The sequence below is a fragment of the Poecilia formosa genome, unplaced genomic scaffold (genome assembly GCF_000485575.1).
Source record: "Poecilia formosa unplaced genomic scaffold, Poecilia_formosa-5.1.2 Scaffold15, whole genome shotgun sequence".
NCBI lineage: Eukaryota > Metazoa > Chordata > Actinopteri > Cyprinodontiformes > Poeciliidae > Poecilia > Poecilia formosa.
This window is the reverse complement of record NW_006799954.1, coordinates 857,675-879,860: the sequence shown is the minus strand read 5'-3', so window position 1 is coordinate 879,860 and position 22,186 is coordinate 857,675. Positions and strand designations below refer to the sequence as shown.

Sequence of the window (22,186 nt, the reverse complement as noted above, 5' to 3'; positions counted from 1 at the left end):
TCTATGCATTTCATCAAAATCTTTTCTGACACACCAACAAAGTTGTAAAGAAGGAAAATAACATTTTTTTTTTTTAAATGTACAAATAGAAGTTCAGAGTGTGTTGTGTTCATCCAATCCCCCGAAGTCAAAACTTTCTAGGACACGACTTTAATTACAGCTGCATGCTCTTTGAGGCATGTCTTCATTAGCCTCACTCAACCGTACACTGAAACTGGTGTGTTTTTCTTAGCAAAGTGGTCTTGCTACAAATTGTAAAATGGAAATGGGTGTGGGCTATCCCCCCCCTCCACCCCTACATTCACATAAAGTCCTAGCTGTATGTTTTAATGTCACTGTTCTTCTGGAAGATGAGCTCTGCACCAACATTAATGTCTTTAAGTGTTAGCATTCGACCACATGTAGCATTTTGTTTGAAGAACAACCTGATGTTATGGCATAGTTTTTTTCCATTTCTGGAAAATATGATCGAACAATGCAAAACTTGGAACATTGTTTTATCAAATCAACTTCTCAGTTGTTTTCTCCCGGACCTGTCCGATGTGTGCCTCGTTTTTTAAAGTTTTTTTATTATACTTCTGTTAAAAACTGATTCACGATGATGTGCTTCTTTGTTCTGGTGTATCACACGAAATCTCAATAAAGCATATTGTGGTTTGTGGATGTCATGTGGCAAGAAGTAGAAAGGTTCAACTGGCCATGAGTACTGAACAGGCCACCGAGTGTGTGCTGTTTAGCTGTTATCTTTTGTAAATAGGGTTTCACTGATCTTCTGTGTGGTGATTCAGTCGGGTTGGAATGTTTGCAGAACACCTTGTGTTTAGCTGTGAAATACTACGCCTTCCTCTCAGCTAAAAAGTGTAGATGATGAAACACTTATCTTTAAAAAAAATGTTTTAAAATCTACTTTAAAATAGGGTATATTTAAGATTTTGTTGGAATCAAATTTCTAAGATCTACAAAAAGTACACTCCATACCAATGCGCAAAGCCACTTACGGACATTTTCTTGAAGGCCTAATTGTCTTGCATTTTCAACACTTTAGGTATTGTACCTTTTAAATGTTCCAACTTGCTGCATCTGCCTTTTGCTCCACATGTTAAACAAGTTTGGCAGACTGAGGTCCGTTAATATGACCAGTGTCTTGCTGGCCTATGAGGAGAGACAGATTCCCTTAGGGACCACAGGTGGAGTGGAGCTCAGGGGACAGGCTCCTCTGGGCTCCTGAACCTCTCTGTGTGAATGGCCCTCCTGTTCAGCACAAACCCAGGCCCTCAGGCTGCACTTTAAACTGGGATATATCATCACTGCAGGACCTGCATACGTTCTGTCAGCAGGAGCCCTGAAAACGTCAAGAACATGTGAGTAACTTACAGTTTTTTTTCTCTCTCTATTTAGAAATACGTTGTGAACGGTTGGGACAGATGATGGACCTCTTTGTAATTTTGGTTGGTCATATATAAAGATGAAATTTAATTTGTTTGATTTACAAACCCATTACATGTATGTTCTGTCCTATTTGTCAGGTATAAAACTGAATGCAATTTAACCTTAAGCCATTGATGTTTGAACTACTCACCTGAAATTCAGAAGAAAATGCCTCGACTGGTTAGGATGCTTAATTTGCTAACAAGTTCACATTTAAATATTGTTTTAAGTTAGTTTTATCTTTCTCTATTTTCTACTTCAGTCTTTCCTACTTACTTATGAGATATATTTAAGCACTGGATTTTGAATATAAGGTTCCTATGTAATCATGCAACGCACCAATTAGTCTGACTTGATCTTATTTAGTTTACATGACTTAAACTGAACTTTTGTATCACAGGTACTCTTAGACTCCGGTCTTTAAAAATCAAAAATGCCAGTCTTCAGGGATATGCTGATGTTTGTGGCAATCGTTTCCATCTCGGCGTCAGTCCATTGTCAAAAATTGCCAAGTAAGTTTAAATCATGCGATATCTGCATTAATGTAGCATGTTTAAAGAAATCTGACATCGTTCTACACACAGAAACAGTATGTTGGTAGAGCATGATTATGCAATTCTAATCTCACCTTTTAAAGAGATAGCTGAATCAAAACAGGCAATCTGGTAAAATTAGAGAAAAAACATTTGTGAAGATTTCTTTTTTATTTATTTATTTTTCACCATGGTTGCTGTATTTCCATAGTGTGACCAGCAGGTGTCAGTGTGTGTCAGTTCATCGTTGCTCAGTCAGTATTTCCAGTAGAGTCAGTGTAGCTGTTCTGAGGTCATCCTGAGGTTAATGTGTGTACATAAAGCTTCAATGTGCTGCCACTGGCGCTCGATGCCATGGTAAATTAACCAGCTGGCACAATGCTTCTTTGACTGAATTAACTGCCAATAAAAATGTACAGTACGGTTAGGAGAGAAAACAGGACATTTCCCCTGCTTACGTCTAAATATCTGAAATCAGAACCTCGTCCAGCTTTCATTCACAATTTCTTGCCTTAAAAGACACACTAAAGTGACACTGGGGTAATACGAACTCAAACACAAATCACCTTGTGTTGAGAGTTCAGGAGCCAAAATACACCTTTAGGAAAAATAAACATGCTGCTCGAGCATAATGGCTTTGATGGATTACGTCATTGCATTACTCAGTCACACAACACTGAGTAATGCAGCTACTTAACAGAAATCAGAGATATCAGCCCTGACGTATGATTCAGAAGCAGACCGGCTACTCTAATTGTTAAATTGAAGTGACGTCAAACTATGACTAAATGTTTGTGCTGTGAGGTTTTGATCTGCTGGAGAACTTCCATGTTCCTGAGTCGAAAGGAGTGAAGAGAGTGGATGGGTCTGAAGCTGAGGCAGTGGCCTACCGCATCAACCCCTCCATTCATTTACAGAAGACACTGAGGTATTGTTCTTCACTAGATAATACAGTAGTATTACATGAAAAGAAAATTATGCATTCAAGCTGACTTGGTTTCACTTACCTGTCCATGCTTACATGTGCATGTATTCCATAAAAGATAACTATGTTTGCACGCGTTTAAAGCCTGTTAAATGTATTTTCTTTCCTTTTTAAAAAGTAAAAAAAAACCCCCATCAATTTCAGAAACATATCTTCTGTTACTGTAAGCAACATGTTGTGAATAATATTCACTGCTGCACCATCTGTTGTCCTCTTCTGATAGAAATACTGTGTTCAAGCTTCCCTTTGGCTAAGGTCTTCTCTCCAAGGTTTACATTCCAGCAGGACAATGTCCTGGAACATACAGCAAACGCTACAGTAAAATGCTTTAGATCATGGGTGTCCCGCTCCAGTCCTCAACGGCCGGTTTCCTGCCAGATTTAGATGTGTCTCTGCTCCAACACAGCTGATTCAAATGGTCCAACTCACTCCTCAGCATGTCAAAGTTCTGCACAGGCCTGCTGACGAATTGTTGTTTGATTCAAGTGTGTTGAACAAGGCCAAGACCTCAAACATTCAGGATGCCAACCCTTGAGGGATGGATTTGAACCCGTCTTCTTTAGAGCAAAGCAGTACGATATTTTGTAAAGCATTTCGTGGACTGTGATAAGATTACACAGAAAACTTAACAGATAATAAAAATTTGCAACTGGTGAGATTTACCTCCAAATAAAGTGCTCAAATTGCTGCTGTGGTTATATTGTGAGGTTAACGGGATTAGAAATTATCTTAATTTTCATCTGGAGTATCATAACTTGATGTTAACCATTTCACAATAAGCATATGTGGGTATTGCAGATGTAACCACGATCAAATCCGAATTTGATCGTGGTTGGTCCATTTTACTCTCAATTGAATTTAGTTTATGAAACCCATCTGTTTCACCAAAAGCTCTTCAGCGTTTCTTTTTTTTATTTGCTTTTAGATTTATTCAGCTCTTTGAATCTTAATCTCAGTCTTTTTGCACAGTGATGTGTATCCAGATGGACTTCCCACTGAATACTCCATTATAACAACATTTAAAGTGACCAATGACACTGCTCAGACGTCCTGGAACCTTTGGCAAGTCAGTGACCCAGAAGGACGAGAACAAGTCGGCCTGCGTTTCCAGCCTGATGGACGGTCGTTGGACTTTTTTTACACTGGTCCACAGGGGACGCAGATGGTGAGGACTTTCCAAGGTTTGCAAAAATTGTTTAACAGGGAGTGGCACAAGTTGGCTCTGAGCGTAAAGGGCAGCCAAGTAAGGCTGCTGATTGACTGCAAGGAGATCAGAGTGGAGAGCATCGATGAGCCGAGGCCAGTCATCCGACAAGGCTACACATCCATCGTGAAACGGGCTGCAGGAGACCGATCCGCTTCCGTATGTTGTAATCTTTTGTATTTGGGTAACAATGAAATTTGTCGAAGTGTTAATAAAATTATTCATTTTCTGTTACGTCTTATTGTCATCTAGGTGGATCTCCAGCAGATGCAAGTGTCTTGTGATCCAGAGCAGGCTTATTCAGAGAGCTGCTGTGAGCTCTCCGGTGTGGTAAGTCATCTACAGTGCTAAAGAGATGTTTCCATACACTCATCATGGGCATAATTGTCACATTAGTGTTGGGTTATTAATGGAGCATTTTAGCCATTTTTCCCCCAGAGTGGAATGACCATCCAACAAACAACTTCTATAATCTGAGAAATCTAGAAACAGGTGCATAAGTTTGAATTTATTGTTAATTTTTCTATAAAACACTTATGAGTAAAATCAGACATGTGTGATATATGTGTATATGTACAATTTTGATCCAGTGCAAATGAAGAAAAATTCTCAATAAATTTAAACTTCAACATCCAATTCCAGTAAATCACTTAAGAAATGTGTTGTATGAAAATGTTCCCTACCTGAAAAAGAATGTTTCCTTCATGTGAGTACACTTTTAATGTGATACATACGCTCGTGACAAACTCATGTTCATCACGAGCATATGTAAACTCTGCCTTTTCAGCCTCAAACGTTGGTGCACTTCAGTTATTATACAAAAGCGTTAAGCTTCAAACCTACGCTGGTGTCTGTCTGCCCAGTGCGGGGGATATGCAGAGATCGGCCTCACAGCTGGAAGAGCAACTTGTAAATGCATGCATGGACAACCAGGACTTCAGGGCTCTCCGGGGCCAAAGGTGATTGCACCTGCATGGAAAACTTGTTGTATGTGACTTGAAACTATTCTGACATGCATGCCTCCTGATCCATAGGGTCACAGAGGGCTTCCGGGAAAACCCGGAGACCAAGGAAGACTGGGCAACTGGGTAAATAAATACAACATGTTAAACTGTCATGCAAGCATCGAGGCTTGCACAATACAATATGATTCATGTTCTCAGCATGAGTACAATTGAGTTGTTCTCGCTGCACCCTGAGGAGTTGAGTTGACTCTAAAATGACAGTGTAAGACTGTGGAAAATACAAGTAAGAAACTCGACTGAGACACCAATGAATGGAAACAGATCTCGAAACGAAGGCTCTTAGTGATTGTAAACACAAGGGCTCCGAGTGTAGTCTTGTGACGATTATTTTAAGGAGTCTGAGATAAACACAAAATAGACACATAATGGTACAGAATTTGTTTTTGCAGTTCCGAAATAGCAATTTCAGTATGAAAGTGTTAACCCCGTCAGTTTTCAAAGAAGGATTTCTCTCAAACTGGCTCAAGATAAGAGGATTTCCAATGGTTTTGAGTTTGGGAAGAAACTGAGCCAGATGTTCTAATGAGTCCCACATGCAGAAAAAAAACTAACTGTAAAAATAACTGTACCCTCCGATGATCTGGTAATGAGCACGGGTAAAGCTGTTTAACCAAACTGCTTTCCTATGGTGATATTCATGTGAATAATCAGACAGATTTATCTCAGGAAGACCATATTGGGGGTGGGGAAACATGGAAGGTATTATTACAGAAGAAAATCCCCCGCTAAAGGAGCCAGTTGCACATACAAGAGCGAACCACAGACGCTGTTATTTCCACTTTGAATTTATGTCTTGTTAATCTCTTTGATGCTTTGCAGTAAAACTCCGAGAGTTTTAATAATCCTCAAGAGAATACGTGTTTAAGACGGAGATTTTTCTCCCGTTTTTTTTTTTTTTTTTTTAAACATGTGATGGTTTGGCGTTCATCTTGTCCGCAGACTCAAACAAAACTCGTTCCGGTGCCTGAAGAAACACATGTAGATGGACATACATCCAGAGCACATTTCCAGAGCTCTACATGCTACATGTTCATGTCTTCAGTTGTTGCAGTAGCTCATCTGGGAGGAAACATCTGTCTCCAGTAACTGGTTTAGAGTTTTGAGCTCCTGCCAGCTTGTGAATCACAAAGCCACAACTTATGTGCTTTCTCGACGGCATCCAAGGAGGGCATGTACTGGCACAGGTACATGGATATGCCCATCTCAGGTGGTGGGTGGTCCTTCAGTCGGACAAGCTGTCCGGCCCACATAAATGCAATAAATGTCACAAAATCTCTGAGGTTAACCTCTGTCCAGCTGTCTCCACTGAATGCACACAGTTAGGTGAAATGGTCAAATAAACTGACAACACAGAGGTGTCCGGGCCTTGTTTCGACAGTTTGTTGTCTCGGTTTAATGCAGGCAAAGCAATGGAAAGCGCTTTTCCATCTACAACTCAGGAAGTCTCCATCTGTGCAAACAATTACTGTTGTATTTATGACTAATGTTTCCTGAATCTGGCTTTTCTATTTTTTTCCGCAAATGTGATAAATGCAACCCTTGCAAAGTTAGGATCCCCAAAATCCCATGAAACAAAAAGAAACAACACAATAACAGGTGCATTTTAGTAAATTGCACACAGGATGATACATTAGTTAATTTTTTTATTGATTTAGAACATTATTACTCACAGGTAAAGAAAAAAATCACATCCTATGGCTCTTGTGAGGCACTAAGGAAGCCCATATTGTTTTAATAGTTGTTTTCAGTTCATCTGCTCAACACAATACAAGGAATCAGAAGCAAATTTCTCTTTAATTTTTGAATGACATTTTTCTTCCAATACTTTTCTGTCCTCTCAACTTGCCATGAATGTACTTGGATACAGCAATGACCTTGTGAGACTTATCACCCTTGTGGAGCGTATCAGTGACCTTTCGCTGAACAACTGTCAAGTCAGCAGTCTCATTCATGCCCATGATTGTGAAGGGCATAGCATTCAGATTACTGTCAAAAAGTATCTGCAAAATTTCCATAAAAATCATTGTATACTTTTATTTTTGTAATTAAATCTTGATGTCTAATCACCTAAATTACTATGGATAAATAATAAAAATATGTTACTCTGTGTAATAAATGTCTAATAAGTTTCAGTTTTCAGTTGAAATGAATAAACTTTTCTATAATATAATTTAAAACGTACTTCTATTTGGAAATTTCAAACCTATTAAATTCAAAATAGTACAAAGAAATCATGAAAAAATTCAAACTGTAAAAAATGTACTTTTAGCTCTGTTGTTTGTTTTACAAAATAAATGAATTTTGGACTTACCTTCAGGTTTTGAAATGATTAAAAGTGGGTTCATATTACACGGCTTGCAAAAGCTGCAGGCCAGGCTTAAAGCTTAGGTTAGTGTGTTGCTTGAACGATTTGTTTATTTCTATTTATTTCTTTGGTGATATCAGCAAGAAAATCACAAACCACATCCTACACTTGTTACAAGAGCACAGCTTCAGTATAAACAACAAATTCAAAGTGCTGCAGGGCAACAAGTCACGCTTGTGATTTCTTGTAGGGAATCCGTGGAAACACAGGGGACTACGGAAACATTGGTGAGACGGGACCGAAGGTGAGCTTCGTCTCTGTACCTGAGTGCTCCGCTCTTTTGCTGTCTCATGCATAGACTGAATTAATGAAGACTTATGTGCACATCCTCAGGGCGAGCAAGGAATCAAAGGAGAAAAAGGGATGAGAGGACCCTGGGGACAAAGGGTAATTTATTGCTTCTGTTCATTCTATCATTTATGATGAAACACCACAAGTGTGCATGAACGGGATGCTGTGTTCGCAGGGAGAGAGAGGTCCGCAAGGGCTGAAAGGACTAAAAGGAGCTGCGGGCTTTAAGGTATGTTTGTTGCTGCAGCTGCATGATTTCAAAGCTAACTTTTAATTGGACTTATTTGTAATCAAAGGGAATTCGTGGACTTCCTGGAGACATTGGAGAGGCTGGGAAAGCAGGAGAAGTGGTATGGTGACTTGTTCAGTTTCAGGAGTAAAACCCTTTCAATATAACTGCTGTATTAATTACTCTTTTATCTCCTTTAAGGGCACTAAAGGGCTTCAAGGATATCCAGGGATTCCGGGGTTTGAAGGAGTGAAGGTATTTGTGGGTCTTTCCTATTTAGATGATTTGCTTCTCATTTTAAATCATCAGACCTCATCGCTCTGCATTTTCAGGGCCAAAAAGGGAATTCTGGGGCTACGGGGCGGCCCGGACCCAGAGGAAAGCAGGTGGGTTGTGGTGGGATTCCCTGTTCCATTATCCACAGTGGGACATGCTTAATGTTTTGTTTCTATGTTCACAATCCCCCCATGTGACCACAGAGGGCTATTAAATCATCTCTGACGGGGTAAAACACTGGAATCAGACTGCAGTGGGTTTTTTGGCTGTTGTGCCGTTTCCATAAACAGCATTAGTTCATGTGGCTGGATTTTGGCGCAGATGTAAAGGCCTGAACTGTATCAACATGAGCGAATGAGTCACTGAAAGAAGAGCCTAAGTCGCATTGATAATCCCTTGTGCTGTAAACGAAAGAGGACTTCCCCGTTCATTGTGTTGTCTTATGGATGTCGCCTTCAGAGTAACTTTCTCATCGGTTTTGTTTCACATGCTGACTTGACAGGGTATTGTAGGGGATCCTGGAGAAAGGGGAACTCCTGGAGAGAAGGGAAGGCCAGTGAGTATAAAAAAGGATATCAAAAATGATCAAAGAAAACAAATATATGTTAAGTGGAATTAATGTGATTTTTCTTTTTTTTTTTACTTGTAAAATTCAGGGTATCCAAGGATCTGTAGGCAGAGCTGGGACTGTAGGATCAAAAGTAATGATAAAGCCGACACAAACACTGCATTACATAACACAATGGTTCTCGCATTTTGTATCACAAGTATGTCAAAAAATATTAAGTTTTCTAAGTACTGCCAACTTCCCTGATATTTTATATTTTAAACGTCACAACAGGAAATTGACATTTCCTGTTCGGTGAAAAAAAAAAAAAATGTATGTGCTTAACTGGACAAATGATGCATTTTCAATTTTCTTTCTTCTACTGACAATTTTACATTTTCCTAGTGTAGAAAATGATGAGAAAGGTCCTTATAAGTTGGAATTCTGAGAGGTAAAAAGTCTCTCAGCTCTTAACTCTTTGTCCAATATGGTTGACTTGCTTATAAAGCATTTATTTGCACATTTGACGTTTTCTCTCATGAGGTCTTTTGTACATTCAGCACTTCTCGACTTACTTTAGTAAACATGATGCTGCAGAAATCAAAATGTAGTAAATATGTTTTCCTAAGTCTGTGTTGCTGCTGCAGTTAGCCTGACCGCTGAATCTATCAATTATCACATCCCACTGGATATTAAACTTGGAACTGTAACACAGTTAAGTTGGATTTTGAGTCATTTTCATATGTAAGTTCTAAATTTGGAGATTGATGGAACCCAAGTCATTTCAGCACCACCCATGGTCCAATTCTGAGGTCAAACTATCAACTACATTGATAGTTGGTTTACATTCAATGTTTCGCTCTATTTTAAGAGTGTGGTAGGAAAAAAAGAATGGCATAAAACATTTTCTTATTCACTCTGTAGTGTGACATTGTCAAGTGTTTCACAAAGTCACCTGCTAGTCAGTCTCCTTCTCTTGGAAGCTTGCTGAAGTTGAGCTTTGAGACGAATCATAGAGAAAAGCAGCAAGAAGATCGAGGCCAGACAGTATGGCCTTAACTTGCCAGATTGAGCAGTAATAAATGTTTTTATTTGCAATGCACTCTTTAAATCCATCCATCCATCCATTTTCTGAACACCCTTGTCCCTCAGTGGGGTCGGGAGGGGTGCTGGTGCCTATCTCCAGCTAACGTTCCGGGCGAGAGGCGGGGTACATCCTGGACAGGTCGCCAGTCTGTCGCAACTCTTTAAATCATTTATTAAATTTTTGTGTGAATGTCCTGCACAGATTTAAGTTTTCCTTGCATACTCCAACCCTAACCCTTTTCAACACCAATGGCAGCTAACAAACCACCAGTCTGAGAACCATGACACTAACATACGTTTGAAATACTAAGTACACTTTTTACTAATGGTTTGGACATCTCTAGGGTATTATTGGAGATCCGGGTTTACCTGGTAGAGATGGTGATCCAGGAATAGAGGTATTAGCTTCTGTTTTATACATTTCTCTTGAGTTTTTTGAGCGTCCTCTCATTATCCTGTAAATGTAATCTTTTTTCTTGCAGGCATATCAAGGACCCCAGGGTCTCAGTGGAAAACCTGGGCGTATCGGTGGAAAGGTCTGATCTTTTTTCGGTTCCGTAAATAAATGTGAAATGGAGTTGTTTTTGGCAGATTGATTTATTGCCATTTGTATTTTTTATTTTATTTTTTTTACAGGGAGAGAAGGGCACCCTGGGGCCAGCAGGAGAAATGGGTCCCCAAGGCCAAACTGTAAGTCACATTTTCAAGCCCTTCAGTCGCTGCAAACAAGCATATAATACATTTTGTCTGTAAAGTAGTTTGCCATCTTAAAGGGAAACGACAAAGAATAAAGCAGACTCTCCATTGGTTTATAAATGTCTTACTCTCAAGGGACTGAGCGGTTACAAAGGTTCTGCGGGAAAGCCAGGAAGACCTGGATTTATTGGTCCACCTGGACCTACTGTAAGTGCTCCCAAAGAATTTTCTTGACTCTTTCAAACACCAGTTAATTTCCCTCAATCAATTAAAGCATGTTAACTCTTTACAGGGTCACGTGGGTGTACCTGGAAAACCAGGAATCAAGGTAAAACATCCTCTGACCATTGGAGAGAGAGCGAAATGTTTCATGGTGGCTACTCAAGATTTATTTTCTGAGTCACTGAGTCACAAAGATTACACGTTTTTCAGATGCACTGTCTTTCCAAACCTATACTTTTTACTGGTTTTGAAAGAAATGTTGCACTTTTAGGAACTCAACTAAAGATCCACTGAGTTAATATACAGACTACTTAAAAGTGTCACCTAAATTTCTGCAATGCAGTGCATGCAAATGGTAAATACATAACTGCTGTTGAGGCTTTACTCCCCTCGCTTGTAATGAGAGTGCATAATTACCAAAGTGCCCCTCTGGGCCTGTTCGTGATATTTACAGACCAAGCCAAGCCAACGAAGATGACAGATTTTCCAGAAAGCACAAACAGCTGTTCGAGTTTCCTTGGCATGCTCTGGCAAAAGTAAACAAATCTAATCGGAAAGAACCGACGACGCTTGGAGCAGAGAGTTGCATCTACATATACATATAGCATAAAAATCAACAAAAAAATATATTTAGAGGCATGCAAGTATGAATTAATAAACATTAAATTTAATGAGAATGAACAGGATTGTTCCTTAGGGATTGAAAAGTATGCCAAATTTTACACATGAAGATTAGCACTTGTCAGTGAAAAAAAATGAAGCTGATACACTCTGCAGAGAGAAAATGAAAGGAATTTTGTTGTTTTTGTTCAGTGTTATTCCTCCATGAACTTGCAGCTTTGCAAAGTTGATGGTTTGACCTGAAATCTTGCACTTTGTCAGGTTACGCCTCAGTCCCACACATACTGGCTTCAGTAAGACACAACATCTGTTAAGTGCTTTTTCTACATAAGCTGCAGGACTGATCAGTTGAAACACCATAAACTCTAATCTGATCATTGCATTTTATGGTGATTACAATAATTTACAACAAATAGCTAAACATGGGCCAAAAAAAGTGAAATAAAAAAAAAAGGTAAAAGAAAATTGTGAACCCAAAGTTTTTCTATTTTTTATTCATACAGTATATTTTTTCTTTCAAAATAGGACACAGTTTATTTTGGGATATTTAATCTACAATCTATTGGCAAGCTCTTACATTTAATTTGTTTTGCACAGGGTGACACAGGAATCCAAGGAATTAAAGGAGTTAAAGGTGCAGAGGTAAGGCTTCATGTATTGAATATGTTATTTTGTTTGACATTATTTCTCTTTTCTGTCTTTTCAATACTTAATTATGTGTTTTTACAGGGAGCAAAAGGAGTGAAAGGTCTAAATGGAAGGGTGAGATTCAGTCTAAACTACTGATAATAATTATAGTAGGGTGACCAATCTCTGAAACTGATCGAATTATCTATGTATTGAAAGAACAGAACTCATCTAATATAAATAGATTATAGCCAGTCGTGCAGCAAAACTACTGACCCTATGGAAATGATTTCAGTTTATAAAAATAAAATAATCATCAATTGCCAGTGGTGAGTTCTGTCATTCAGCAGAAAACTCGAGCAGGTGTGTCATATATAAATATGATACTCTTGGCTATATTTTGGTTGGGATCATCTCAATTCATTCGATGGCACTTGCAAAGTTAATAGTTGGAAAAGTCCAACATGAATCCATCAAATAACATTCCTTACATATCTGGAGCATCTGCAGATGCGATAAGAGCAGAAACGCCCACTGCTACGACAAAATGAGTCTTGCACATTTCTCAAATGTTATCTGTCACATTTGGTTTCTGTTTTGAAATGTTCATGCTTGTATGTTGTTCAAATGTTCAAACTTGTAAAAACAAAACAATAAAAAAAACAACAACAACAACAACCACCACACTCTAGGCTTTTATTATAAGATCAGGAATTTGTTTTTATTGTAAGCAGGTTTGTTCTATTTTGACTCTGGTAGCTGTGTTGTAGAGGCCTACATTTTGAGCTTACTTTTCTTTTATATCTGATCTGCTGCTCTATCCTCTCCCTGTGCAATTAATGATCTGTAGGTTGGAGACAGAGGTGAGCCAGGTGCTCAGGGAGGCAGGGGGAAGCGTGGTCCTGCAGGCCTACCCGGTCGCTCAGGTCCTTTTGGAGGAAAAGGGATTCGAGGTGAAGGAGGACCTGATGGCTTTCAGGGACTCCCAGGACCTCCGGTAAGTAATGACAGCAACATTAATACAACAATGTTATCTATAGTGTAGAGGTTGTGTTTTCCATGATTTACCAAATTTGTCCAGCGTGGCATGGAGTTGATCAGCTTGAGGTGATCTAGCTTCCTTTAAAAGCAACCTTCAGTTTTATAAATGAAATGAACCATGGACCCCAGCCTATTAATTTACTCAAAACTGTTTAATGAGCTTCTCTGACAAATCTTCTCAGGACTGCAGTTATCTCCATGGGTAGTGTGCTTTATTTCCCACCACAACTTTAGTCTTTAATTATTTTTTTCTTAATATGTTTGAATACAGCCCTCTGGCAATAGACTTTGTTCTTTGCAATGAACTTTTGCAACCTATTGGTGCCTGTCTAATTGTTAAATTAGCAGTCTTTCATTAACATTTTATTCAAACTGAACTTTGATTTTTTTTTTACTTGTCAAATGTAATCATCCCATTTAACAGACATAAATACAAGAAATACTTACTTAATAATTACTCTTGTTCTAATATTTTTTTCTTTCGCAAAACTAAATACAAGTTTCATTTTCTGAACATTATTACTGAAAAAAAATCGCCCTCTGATGAAATTTTAATTTGTTGAGGTGCAGTCATAGTAGTTTTTCAGTCTGTTCTTGAGTAATGGCACCAAGAACAACAGAGTAATATTTTTCTAAGTAATTCTATTGCTATCAAGCCCACACATTTTTTAGTAACACATTTACTGTCAAGAACACATGTAGCCAGCTTCTCGTTAACTCAGAGTTGTGTGTGGGTCACAGGAACACTTACATTTAGTGTGGCTGTAAACTCACTCACTAAATCTCCTCAGAGACACAAGTAATTGCTCCAAATTGACCTGTTCCGCAGCCAGGTGACCTGCAGGGATGTCTATACTAATGATTTTTCACACAGGGTCCAACGCTTCCAGCTGAACATGTGATTGAAGTTTGTAAGAAGGTGGTCCTGGAGCAGATGTCCACCTTTGCCAACTCAGTAAAGAGGACGTGTGCTGCAGTTTGTCCTCTCTACGGGGACGTTCCCATGGGTGCCCCTGGTCCCCCCGGACAGAAAGGACCCGCGGGGCCTCCTGTAAGTTTTGCTGTTGTTGATGAAGCATCATGCTGAACTCCTGCAGAACCTTTGGCATCAGAGCTTTGTCTTAGTGTTATACATGCATGCATTGCTCACTTTTGACTTTTGCTCTTCCGACTGAGCCACATGCAGCATTGCAAGGGTCTGGACTGGACTGGGAAGGCTAAAGTATTTGGCAGAAAAACTCGGAATAAAAACATTGCAATTTTCCACGTCTCCATGAGGACAGATAAGGAGTCACAGACAAGACAAGACACTTGGTCTGTGTTGAGTGGTTCTTGGCTGTCTTTCAATTGGACAGCCTTCCTCACATTATACAATGGAGAATCGATTCATGTTCCACAGCTCTTCACTGCAGGAATTCTAATGCTGAAAAATATTTTTGAAGCCGTGACTCCATTGAATTGTTCAATATTTATTATTATGCTCAGTAACCTTGATGTTTGGCTGGTCATTGGCCAAAATGCACAGCTCTTAAGTTTTTTAAAGAAATGTATTTACACTGAGGATACACATAGAATATTTTTGTGTCAAACAGTGTAACTAACAGTTTGTTTTGTGATGGTGCTGCCAGGGTGACCCTGGTACTGATGGTGTTGCTGGGGAAACGGGCCTACCAGGATTCTATGGAGAAGGTGGCGAGCCAGGTCGACAAGGAGAATCAGGTATTAAAATCATGTTTTAGGAATGCAATTTGTTCATAGCAAAAACTGTAAAACACTGTTTTCAATGCAGTAAATCTCAGTTTCAGACAGAATGGTGGAAAAAATTATTTTTTTTTTAGCACCAAGTAGAGGAAAACAAGCTTTAGGTGCACTATGAATGCACAGTACTGTCACTATATCCTATATCACATGGATAATTTTCAAATGGAGCAATAAGTATTTTATAAATAAACACTCGTGGGTCACTTTATAAGGTGTACATGTTTACATACATGTACACCTTATACATGTATATAATTAGCTGAGATGGAAAGTTCATCTCAGCTAATTATGTCACAGCAACTCAGTTTAATGTGTCACCCTTGGTTGAAGCATTTGGGTTTATCCAGAAACTGATTTGTGGTGAATGGCCTGTACTTGTATAGTGCTTTATCTAGTCCAGAGGACCCCAAAGCACTTTACATTACATCACCCATTCATGCACACATTCACACATTGATGGTGGTAAGCTACTACATTGCAGCCACAGCTGCCAAGAAGCGAGGCTGCCATGCACCGGAGCCACCAGGTTCTCTCACCGCAAGGTGGACAAAGTATCTTTCCCAAAGACTGACTGACACAGACAGAGCAGGGCTGATCATCTACAGGGACTGTCATGCACAACCCCTGATCAGAAAAAATAGCAAATACCCAGTAAGCAGCAATTAATACCTTTTTGAGCTCAAAGAATACCGTGCAACAATTTGCACCTTGGAGGTGTGTGCAGTTTTCTCCACCAGTTAGAAGGAGAACTTAGTATTTAGCCAACATGTATCTTTGTGTAAGGGGCCTTATCATGACACTGTATTTAATTGACTATTTGCTTCATGGCAAGAGAGCCAAAGCAAAGACGGAGTAGAATATCTACAACGTCAGTGTTTCCTTGAGAATTTCAATAAATTTCTTGAGGCTTTGGGGTCCCATCACCGTTTCTCCTTTAAATATTCTGATCTACACTTGTACATGTGTGGGTCACCTATTATAAACAATTTTTTTGATGCTGCTATCTAGGCTAGGCTTCTCTAGACCCCTTACATAAGGCGACCATGAAATGCACCATGATGTGTATAAGGTGAACTACCACACCATCTCCACAGAAATATTCTTTATGAACTCAGGTCACATAAAGGCATCAGGGACCCTGTGAAGACCGTGTTTGTTCATTATGAAAATCTGTGAAAAGCAATTCAGCCAATGTCAGTTCCTCACCTTGTTCATAATATGAGACAAAAATGTGAATCTGGTTGAAACATGGACATTAAGATGTTGTTGCTTTTGTGTTTTTCAGGAGAGGTACAGGGAGAAAGTCATGAAAGAAAAAAATGTTTAATGAAAATCTACTACTAGCGTTTACTGGTGATTTGAAATGTGATTTAAATACCCGCAGATGCTTCTCAGTGGTGAAGTTCCAGCTGCAGATAATATATTTCAAAGTATGTTTTCACAAGCATTTTAGGTTCTCATGCAAGCTGTCGAAATAACAAAGTATTCCCAAACTGTTCCAAGACGTGTATCTGACAGTGATCGCTGGAACATGCTTTCTTTCATTATCATGAATGATGCTGACACCTGCGTTTGCAGTTGGCAACTGCGAAAAGATTAATAGTTTTGGATGAATTGCAGGTGACAGAGGAGAGCATGGTGATAAAGGAGTCAAAGGTTATGGCATTCCTGGCTTCACCGGCGATGGGGGACCAAAGGGTAATTTGATCTTTTAATAAGTGTTGGTTGATTATTTAGCTATAAAGAAGAAATATTAAATCATTCCCAGATTTGGGCTTGTTGTAATTTTCAGACTGTGTTTTACTGATCCTTGGCTTTAAGTTCCAGGGAAACCATGTGGAGGTTTTTCGCAGAAGTGTTGTTACATCACAATGTGTTGTTTTCCAAAACAGAAATAGTATTTCTGTGGAAGTTTTCTTTTCCTGGAATCTGTAGAAAGAACATTTCTGCTCAGCTAAACGAACATTTCTGCCCCAATTCACAGGTCAGCGTGGGCGTCCCGGCAGAGCCTTTAATGGTCAGCCTGGAAAACCGGGTGAAAGGGGACATGCAGGCCGGCCGGGGCTCAGGGGCCACCCAGGTCTCAGGGGCCCCCCAGGCGTCTGTGTGACCTCTGGATGTGCTGAGCAGAACTCACTGCTCAGTGGGACACGCCAGCCAGCACCACAGAGGCTGAGAAATCGCTCCTAAAAGGAAAAGAGTCTAACTAGGAGGATAAACTTTTATCAAAGTCTTCTCTTGTCGGGCTGTTTAAAACATTTTAATGTAAATATTCTAAATAAACCTTTGCTGTAGTCTTGAAACAAATGTCTCCAGAGGAAACATTCAGAGGAACAAAATATGATTGTTTGAAGAAATAACTTTATTTTGGAGTTTTATATAAAATGATTTACTCACCTCTTACTGGTCTTTAATCATCTAGGTTTTTTCAAATTTAAAAATAATGATAATTGAATCAATGCCATGGTGTGTCATAACAAGGGCAAACACTAAATCCTGTTGGGAGATGTGAAAAATGTATACACATATTACTCCATGATGTGAATAAATAATTATAAATAGGTAAACAGCTTATAGTGCTGTTTGACATATTTTCCACACATATTTGACAGAGCTTTGATAGCTTATTAAACAAAAAGGCCATTTTGTTGGAAGGCTAGGCTTTGCAGTAGCACTTCAGTGAAAGTGATAAAATGAATGAATGAAATCATCAACCTTCTTATATTTCCAGTTCAATTCAGTTAAGTTAAACTCTGTTCATTTATTTTTATTTTCTTTTCAGTTTACAGCAAAATGTCATTTCACTCTTAAATCAACTTCTTCAAGCTCTCACTCAGCAGTAAGCAGGCTCACTTTGAGCTAAAACATGGTGTCTCTTTTCTTCATGAAATATCTAAAACACTTACCTCCAAATAGAGACATCAGGATGAGCTGCACTCTGGTTCCTCAAGTAAAAAACAACATTGTTAAGCTCAGGGTTTATTGCTGTCTAATTAAGACTTGCCTTAACTTTTACAAAATGAGGAAGGCAATAAAATGTTTATGATGTCTTCAGATGTAATCTTTAGAATTAAAGCAGTAGTAATGTTTTTGTACCATGACCACAGATGGTAACAAAGCTATTTGATGAAAAAAAAAAACAAAAGAAACAAAACAATGCATGGTGGTTTTTCATTCGCTCCAATGACTTTATGAGTGAAGTGAGGCAACTTCTGACTAATGACGATAATACACATATTTAAAGCTGCAATATGTAACTTCTACAAAAAATATTTTTTGCATATTTGTTGAAAGTATCACAATGTCACCCCAATATGAGATAATCTATGAAAAAAATTAGCTCCTCTACCTTCTGCCACTGCCCCCGGTGTTAACTACAAGCAACTAATCAGTGGGGCAGTTTTAACAAATACATAAAAACACATGTTTTTTTAAAATAAAAATTACGTACTGTAGCTTTTAGTTCCTTTTATTCCTTGGCATTGACATGCACATAGAGTGGCTGAATTGGGTTCAAATACAGGGACCACCAGTGGAACTTGACTGGATTTGTCAGTGGATGTCCTTTTCAAAGCTGCTTAAATTTTTCCATCATTATCAAAAATATATTTACTCATTAAAAAATACTTCCACGATGAGCTCTAGTCCCAAATGTGTTATTTGGGAGCTATATTAAATGCAGACAGTTATCCTCCTATCCTTTTGTTACTGCTGCATCATGTGTGCCTTCCTTGCAGCCCTCGTTTACTTAACCAGAGTATTCACCTCTGTCATGGAAACTATGACTAATTCATAATCCTGAATTTGCTTTCTGGGCTCAGCAGCTTGCTTCAGACCTGCTCACAATTTATTTCTGTGGCGGACCAGAAGAGCTCATGGTGAACATGACTGGATTCATACAAGTTGAATAAAATGTCCCCGTACAGTTGAGCCTCAAAGTAATAGTGTTAAATCAAAAGTTATTTGAGGTCTCATGTCATCCACCAGACAGTTATTTCAACATTTAAGAGTGGCTGCCAGACCTTGTTCATGTAACTTTGGTTTTGATGACGTGAACGTGAGAGCGTTTTTGAGGCTGTTACTGTAACTGCGACTGTAGATTTGTCTGTTTATACTAACACAAACTGCACCGCATCAACCAAGTAAACATACAGGCAAAGCATGACTTTAGCAGGTAGATCCATAACAATCTGTCACTGATTTAATTTACAATTAAACATAATGCATTATGCACAAGTTATATGTATGTTATATGTATGTTTTAGCCATTTGTTTAATTTATATTTATTTCTAGTTAAGTTGTTTTTCAAGAAGACCACACACACATGATAATAAAGTCAAGTTTGCGGAGTTCAGTTTTAGCTGAAACATTTGATCTGCCGATGATCATGAGGAAAGTAGATGGAAAAACAAGAATTGGAGTTAAATTACTTTTACGTGATTCTGTTTAAAGGTTTTGATGAAGGTATTTTGAGGCTTAAAGGCAATGCCAATCTGCGGATCGTCACTGCTTCAAGGCTGCTCAAATGCATTCTTCGTGCATAGGGTTAAAATTTTGGGGCCATCAGTTGTAAGGACTTTAGATGATTCAATTTAACATTCTATGTGCTGATCATCAGAGGGCGACACTCTTCCAATCTCTAAAATCTCACTACATTGCCTTCTGAGTCTGAAACAGTTAGGTGAGGTATGGTGCCTTGCAAGAGTCTTTATTTATGAAGTGATGCATTATTGTGTTGCATTACGCAACACTGTTAAAGTTCCAGGTGCTTAATATAAAGAAATCGAAGCTTTATTAAATCAAATCAAAACATCTTCCATCTTTAATGCAAAGGGATCTCGTACAGTTTAACCAATAAACATACAGATATGTCACAAGGAAATATATGAAAAAAAAAGTATTAACTTAATTGCAAGTCTGCATACCCTAAGTGAAAACTGTTGAAGCACATTTTAATAGGATTTTAGTTTAGCATTCAGTCTTCTCCAGTATGTGTCCTCTCTATGTTCTTCAAATTGTTTAACCTTTGTGGACATTTCTTGTGCAGAGCCAGGGTGAAAACTATGCCACAATTTAGACAAGTGTCATCTTTTTATTACAAAATGTGAAACCTCATCTGTGCAATAATCATGTCTGTTGAGGCATGTCCTTTAGTAAGGAAAATTATATCCAGTCCAGTGATTCAAAGGTTCCGTCCTTCGTCTATTCTGTGTCAAAACTACCAAAGACAGACTATGAACAAACAGCAGCAGACCTACACAAAGTACACATCCAAAAGTCTTCAGCAACAGGAAAAACAGAAGGATGTTACTCCTAAGCAATATTATATCAGTTCTGTCCTCCCACCATGAAATATTGTGGTGGCAATGTCATGCTGGAGGAAGGATATTTGGCAACAAGCATCGATCCTCACTCATGGAAAGACAGATGGAGCTAAGTAGAGGGGAAACCCCTGAAGTAGGAATGTTATGGTCAGCAAATCTGCAGTTCCTGTTTTTGCTCCAGACGCTTGTTTGGTGATTATGCCCCTGGCATGGGTTGCCACTGGCAAATAATTGGTTTTCAGATATAAGGATTTAACCAAGAGGTTTCCATCTAAAAGAATGCAAGCTGAATGTATTTTTGTTTTAACTCAGAATACATTGTTTCTTTGCAGAAATATGATATTATACCATAAGACACAACGGTATATCAATGCAATTTCACACATGCTCATATGTTAGAAGGGCCTAGTCGAAGTTCAGACCTAATTCCAATGCAGACCTAAAACTACTTTTGAAAAAAAAAAATCAATCATCATATGACTGATTAAGTGATCAATTTCATGAATATATACATTACTTCCATATACAAACAATCAACATTGATATTGTTTCTAAATTAATATTAACTTGTTTTCTTTGCGTCACTTGGGGTCTGAAAGCACTGTATCTTATTTGTTATTTGACCATTTTTCATTTTCTGCAAATAAATAGAAACATTTTGCTTGGAATTTCAGATGTGTTGTCAGTAGTTCATAGAATAAAAGAACAATGTTCATTTTACTCAAGTATACATCTATGAACAGCAAAATCAGAGAAGCTGATAATTAGCGGTTTTACTAATGTCCCTTCCTTCTTACTAACTGTACTCCATTAAAAGTTTGAGAAGTTCTGCAAGATGGAGAGCACATAAAAAGCCACAAATTCATTTGAAATCATGTCTCTGCTCACATAGTCATTAGAATTGGGTTGCACATGATGTATACAGCTATTTGGTTTCTAGTCTCACTTTAATTTATGTATGTTCTCACAAACTAACATGGTGGCATTAAGTTCCAAACAAATGTCATCTAATTACAGTGGTTTCACTGAAGTATAATTATGATAATGTCGTCTTGCTTATTTCGTTGTCCTCATGTTTCCAGACCTGACCTCAAAAATCATAGTGGCCATCTCAGCGGAAATAAATAGACTGGTTCTCAGCAACGTCGCTTCCTTCGAAACACATGCACCTCCTTCGGAGAAGACAGAAAATTACTCAGCATCGGAAAGTCTGGTGTCTCAAACAGAATGGCCACTCCCAGGGTCCAGGACACCAGCCCAGTATTTGCATTCGAGAGCCGCCAGAGTGTGCTGAGGCTCAGGGTCAACAAGGCCATTGCAATGAAATCCCTGCCATGCTCACACAAAGGGAAAAATGCCTTAGGAATATCAGTATACAAAACAATCTCAATTCATTTCAGAATGCTTGGTAAACAAGGTGCAGATCAAGTCAATTGATGATGTTACATAAACATGCATATTTGGTCAAAGCAGATAATTATTAGGATAATTGTTATAATTCTGCTAATACATTGAATTGTAATATTTTTCTCTGAAATTTAGCTGAAAATGACCTGAAAACAATATTTTGGAATAGTAGGCCACCAAATGTTACCTGGGAATCTGGCATCAGGACCTGGAAATTGTCCCTCTGTTACCTTGCCTACTTAAAATTTTATTAAAATTTTAAATTGATTTAAAAAAAAACCCCAAAACATTATTATTAGGAGCCGTCTGTCTGCTTCTGTGAACTGTTCTGTCCCCTGTTCTAAATGTGCTTCGCTCATCGTAAGATTGCTTGGAGCCTTCCTTTATAACCAGAGTCCAACCATGATAAGACATGTTCAAGAGGATTAAAGTGAAATCTGCCTACTCCACAGATAACAGCTGCAAATCAGCATTGCTAATGTCTTCCAGCTGTTCATGGAAGCCCCTTTCACACCTT

General features: G+C 38.6%; 1 protein-coding gene across 1 annotated transcript; it reads left to right on the top strand.

Moving 5' to 3' along the window:
* Positions 1-39: 39 nt before the first annotated feature.
* Positions 40-17,290, top strand: LOC103134077 (collagen alpha-1(IX) chain). The gene is made up of 27 exons (XM_016668433.1): positions 40-1,361; positions 1,829-1,940; positions 2,766-2,889; positions 3,916-4,309; positions 4,403-4,480; positions 5,014-5,109; positions 5,185-5,238; positions 7,731-7,784; positions 7,874-7,927; positions 8,007-8,060; positions 8,128-8,181; positions 8,262-8,315; positions 8,393-8,446; positions 8,839-8,892; positions 8,993-9,037; positions 10,314-10,367; positions 10,452-10,505; positions 10,606-10,659; positions 10,801-10,872; positions 10,958-10,993; positions 12,106-12,150; positions 12,238-12,270; positions 12,986-13,132; positions 14,051-14,227; positions 14,805-14,895; positions 16,558-16,635; positions 16,922-17,290. Exons 2-27 carry the CDS (start codon positions 1,862-1,864, stop codon positions 17,125-17,127), a joined length of 2,295 nt encoding a protein of 764 aa, XP_016523919.1. The 5' UTR covers positions 40-1,361; positions 1,829-1,861; the 3' UTR covers positions 17,128-17,290.
* The last annotated feature ends 4,896 nt before the right edge of the window (positions 17,291-22,186 follow it).

What these genes read in the sequence shown, in the direction of transcription:
- LOC103134077 (XM_016668433.1), top strand. Translation starts at nt 1,862, where the DNA reads ATGCCAGTCTTCAGGGATATGCTGATGTTTGTGGCAATCGTTTCCATC. An exon ending in AAGGAGCTGCGGGCTTTAAG is followed by an intron (nt 8,061 to 8,127) that starts GTATGTTTGTTG and finishes TTGTAATCAAAG; the next exon opens with GGAATTCGTGGACTTCCTGG. An exon ending in CTGGGAAAGCAGGAGAAGTG is followed by an intron (nt 8,182 to 8,261) that starts GTATGGTGACTT and finishes ATCTCCTTTAAG; the next exon opens with GGCACTAAAGGGCTTCAAGG.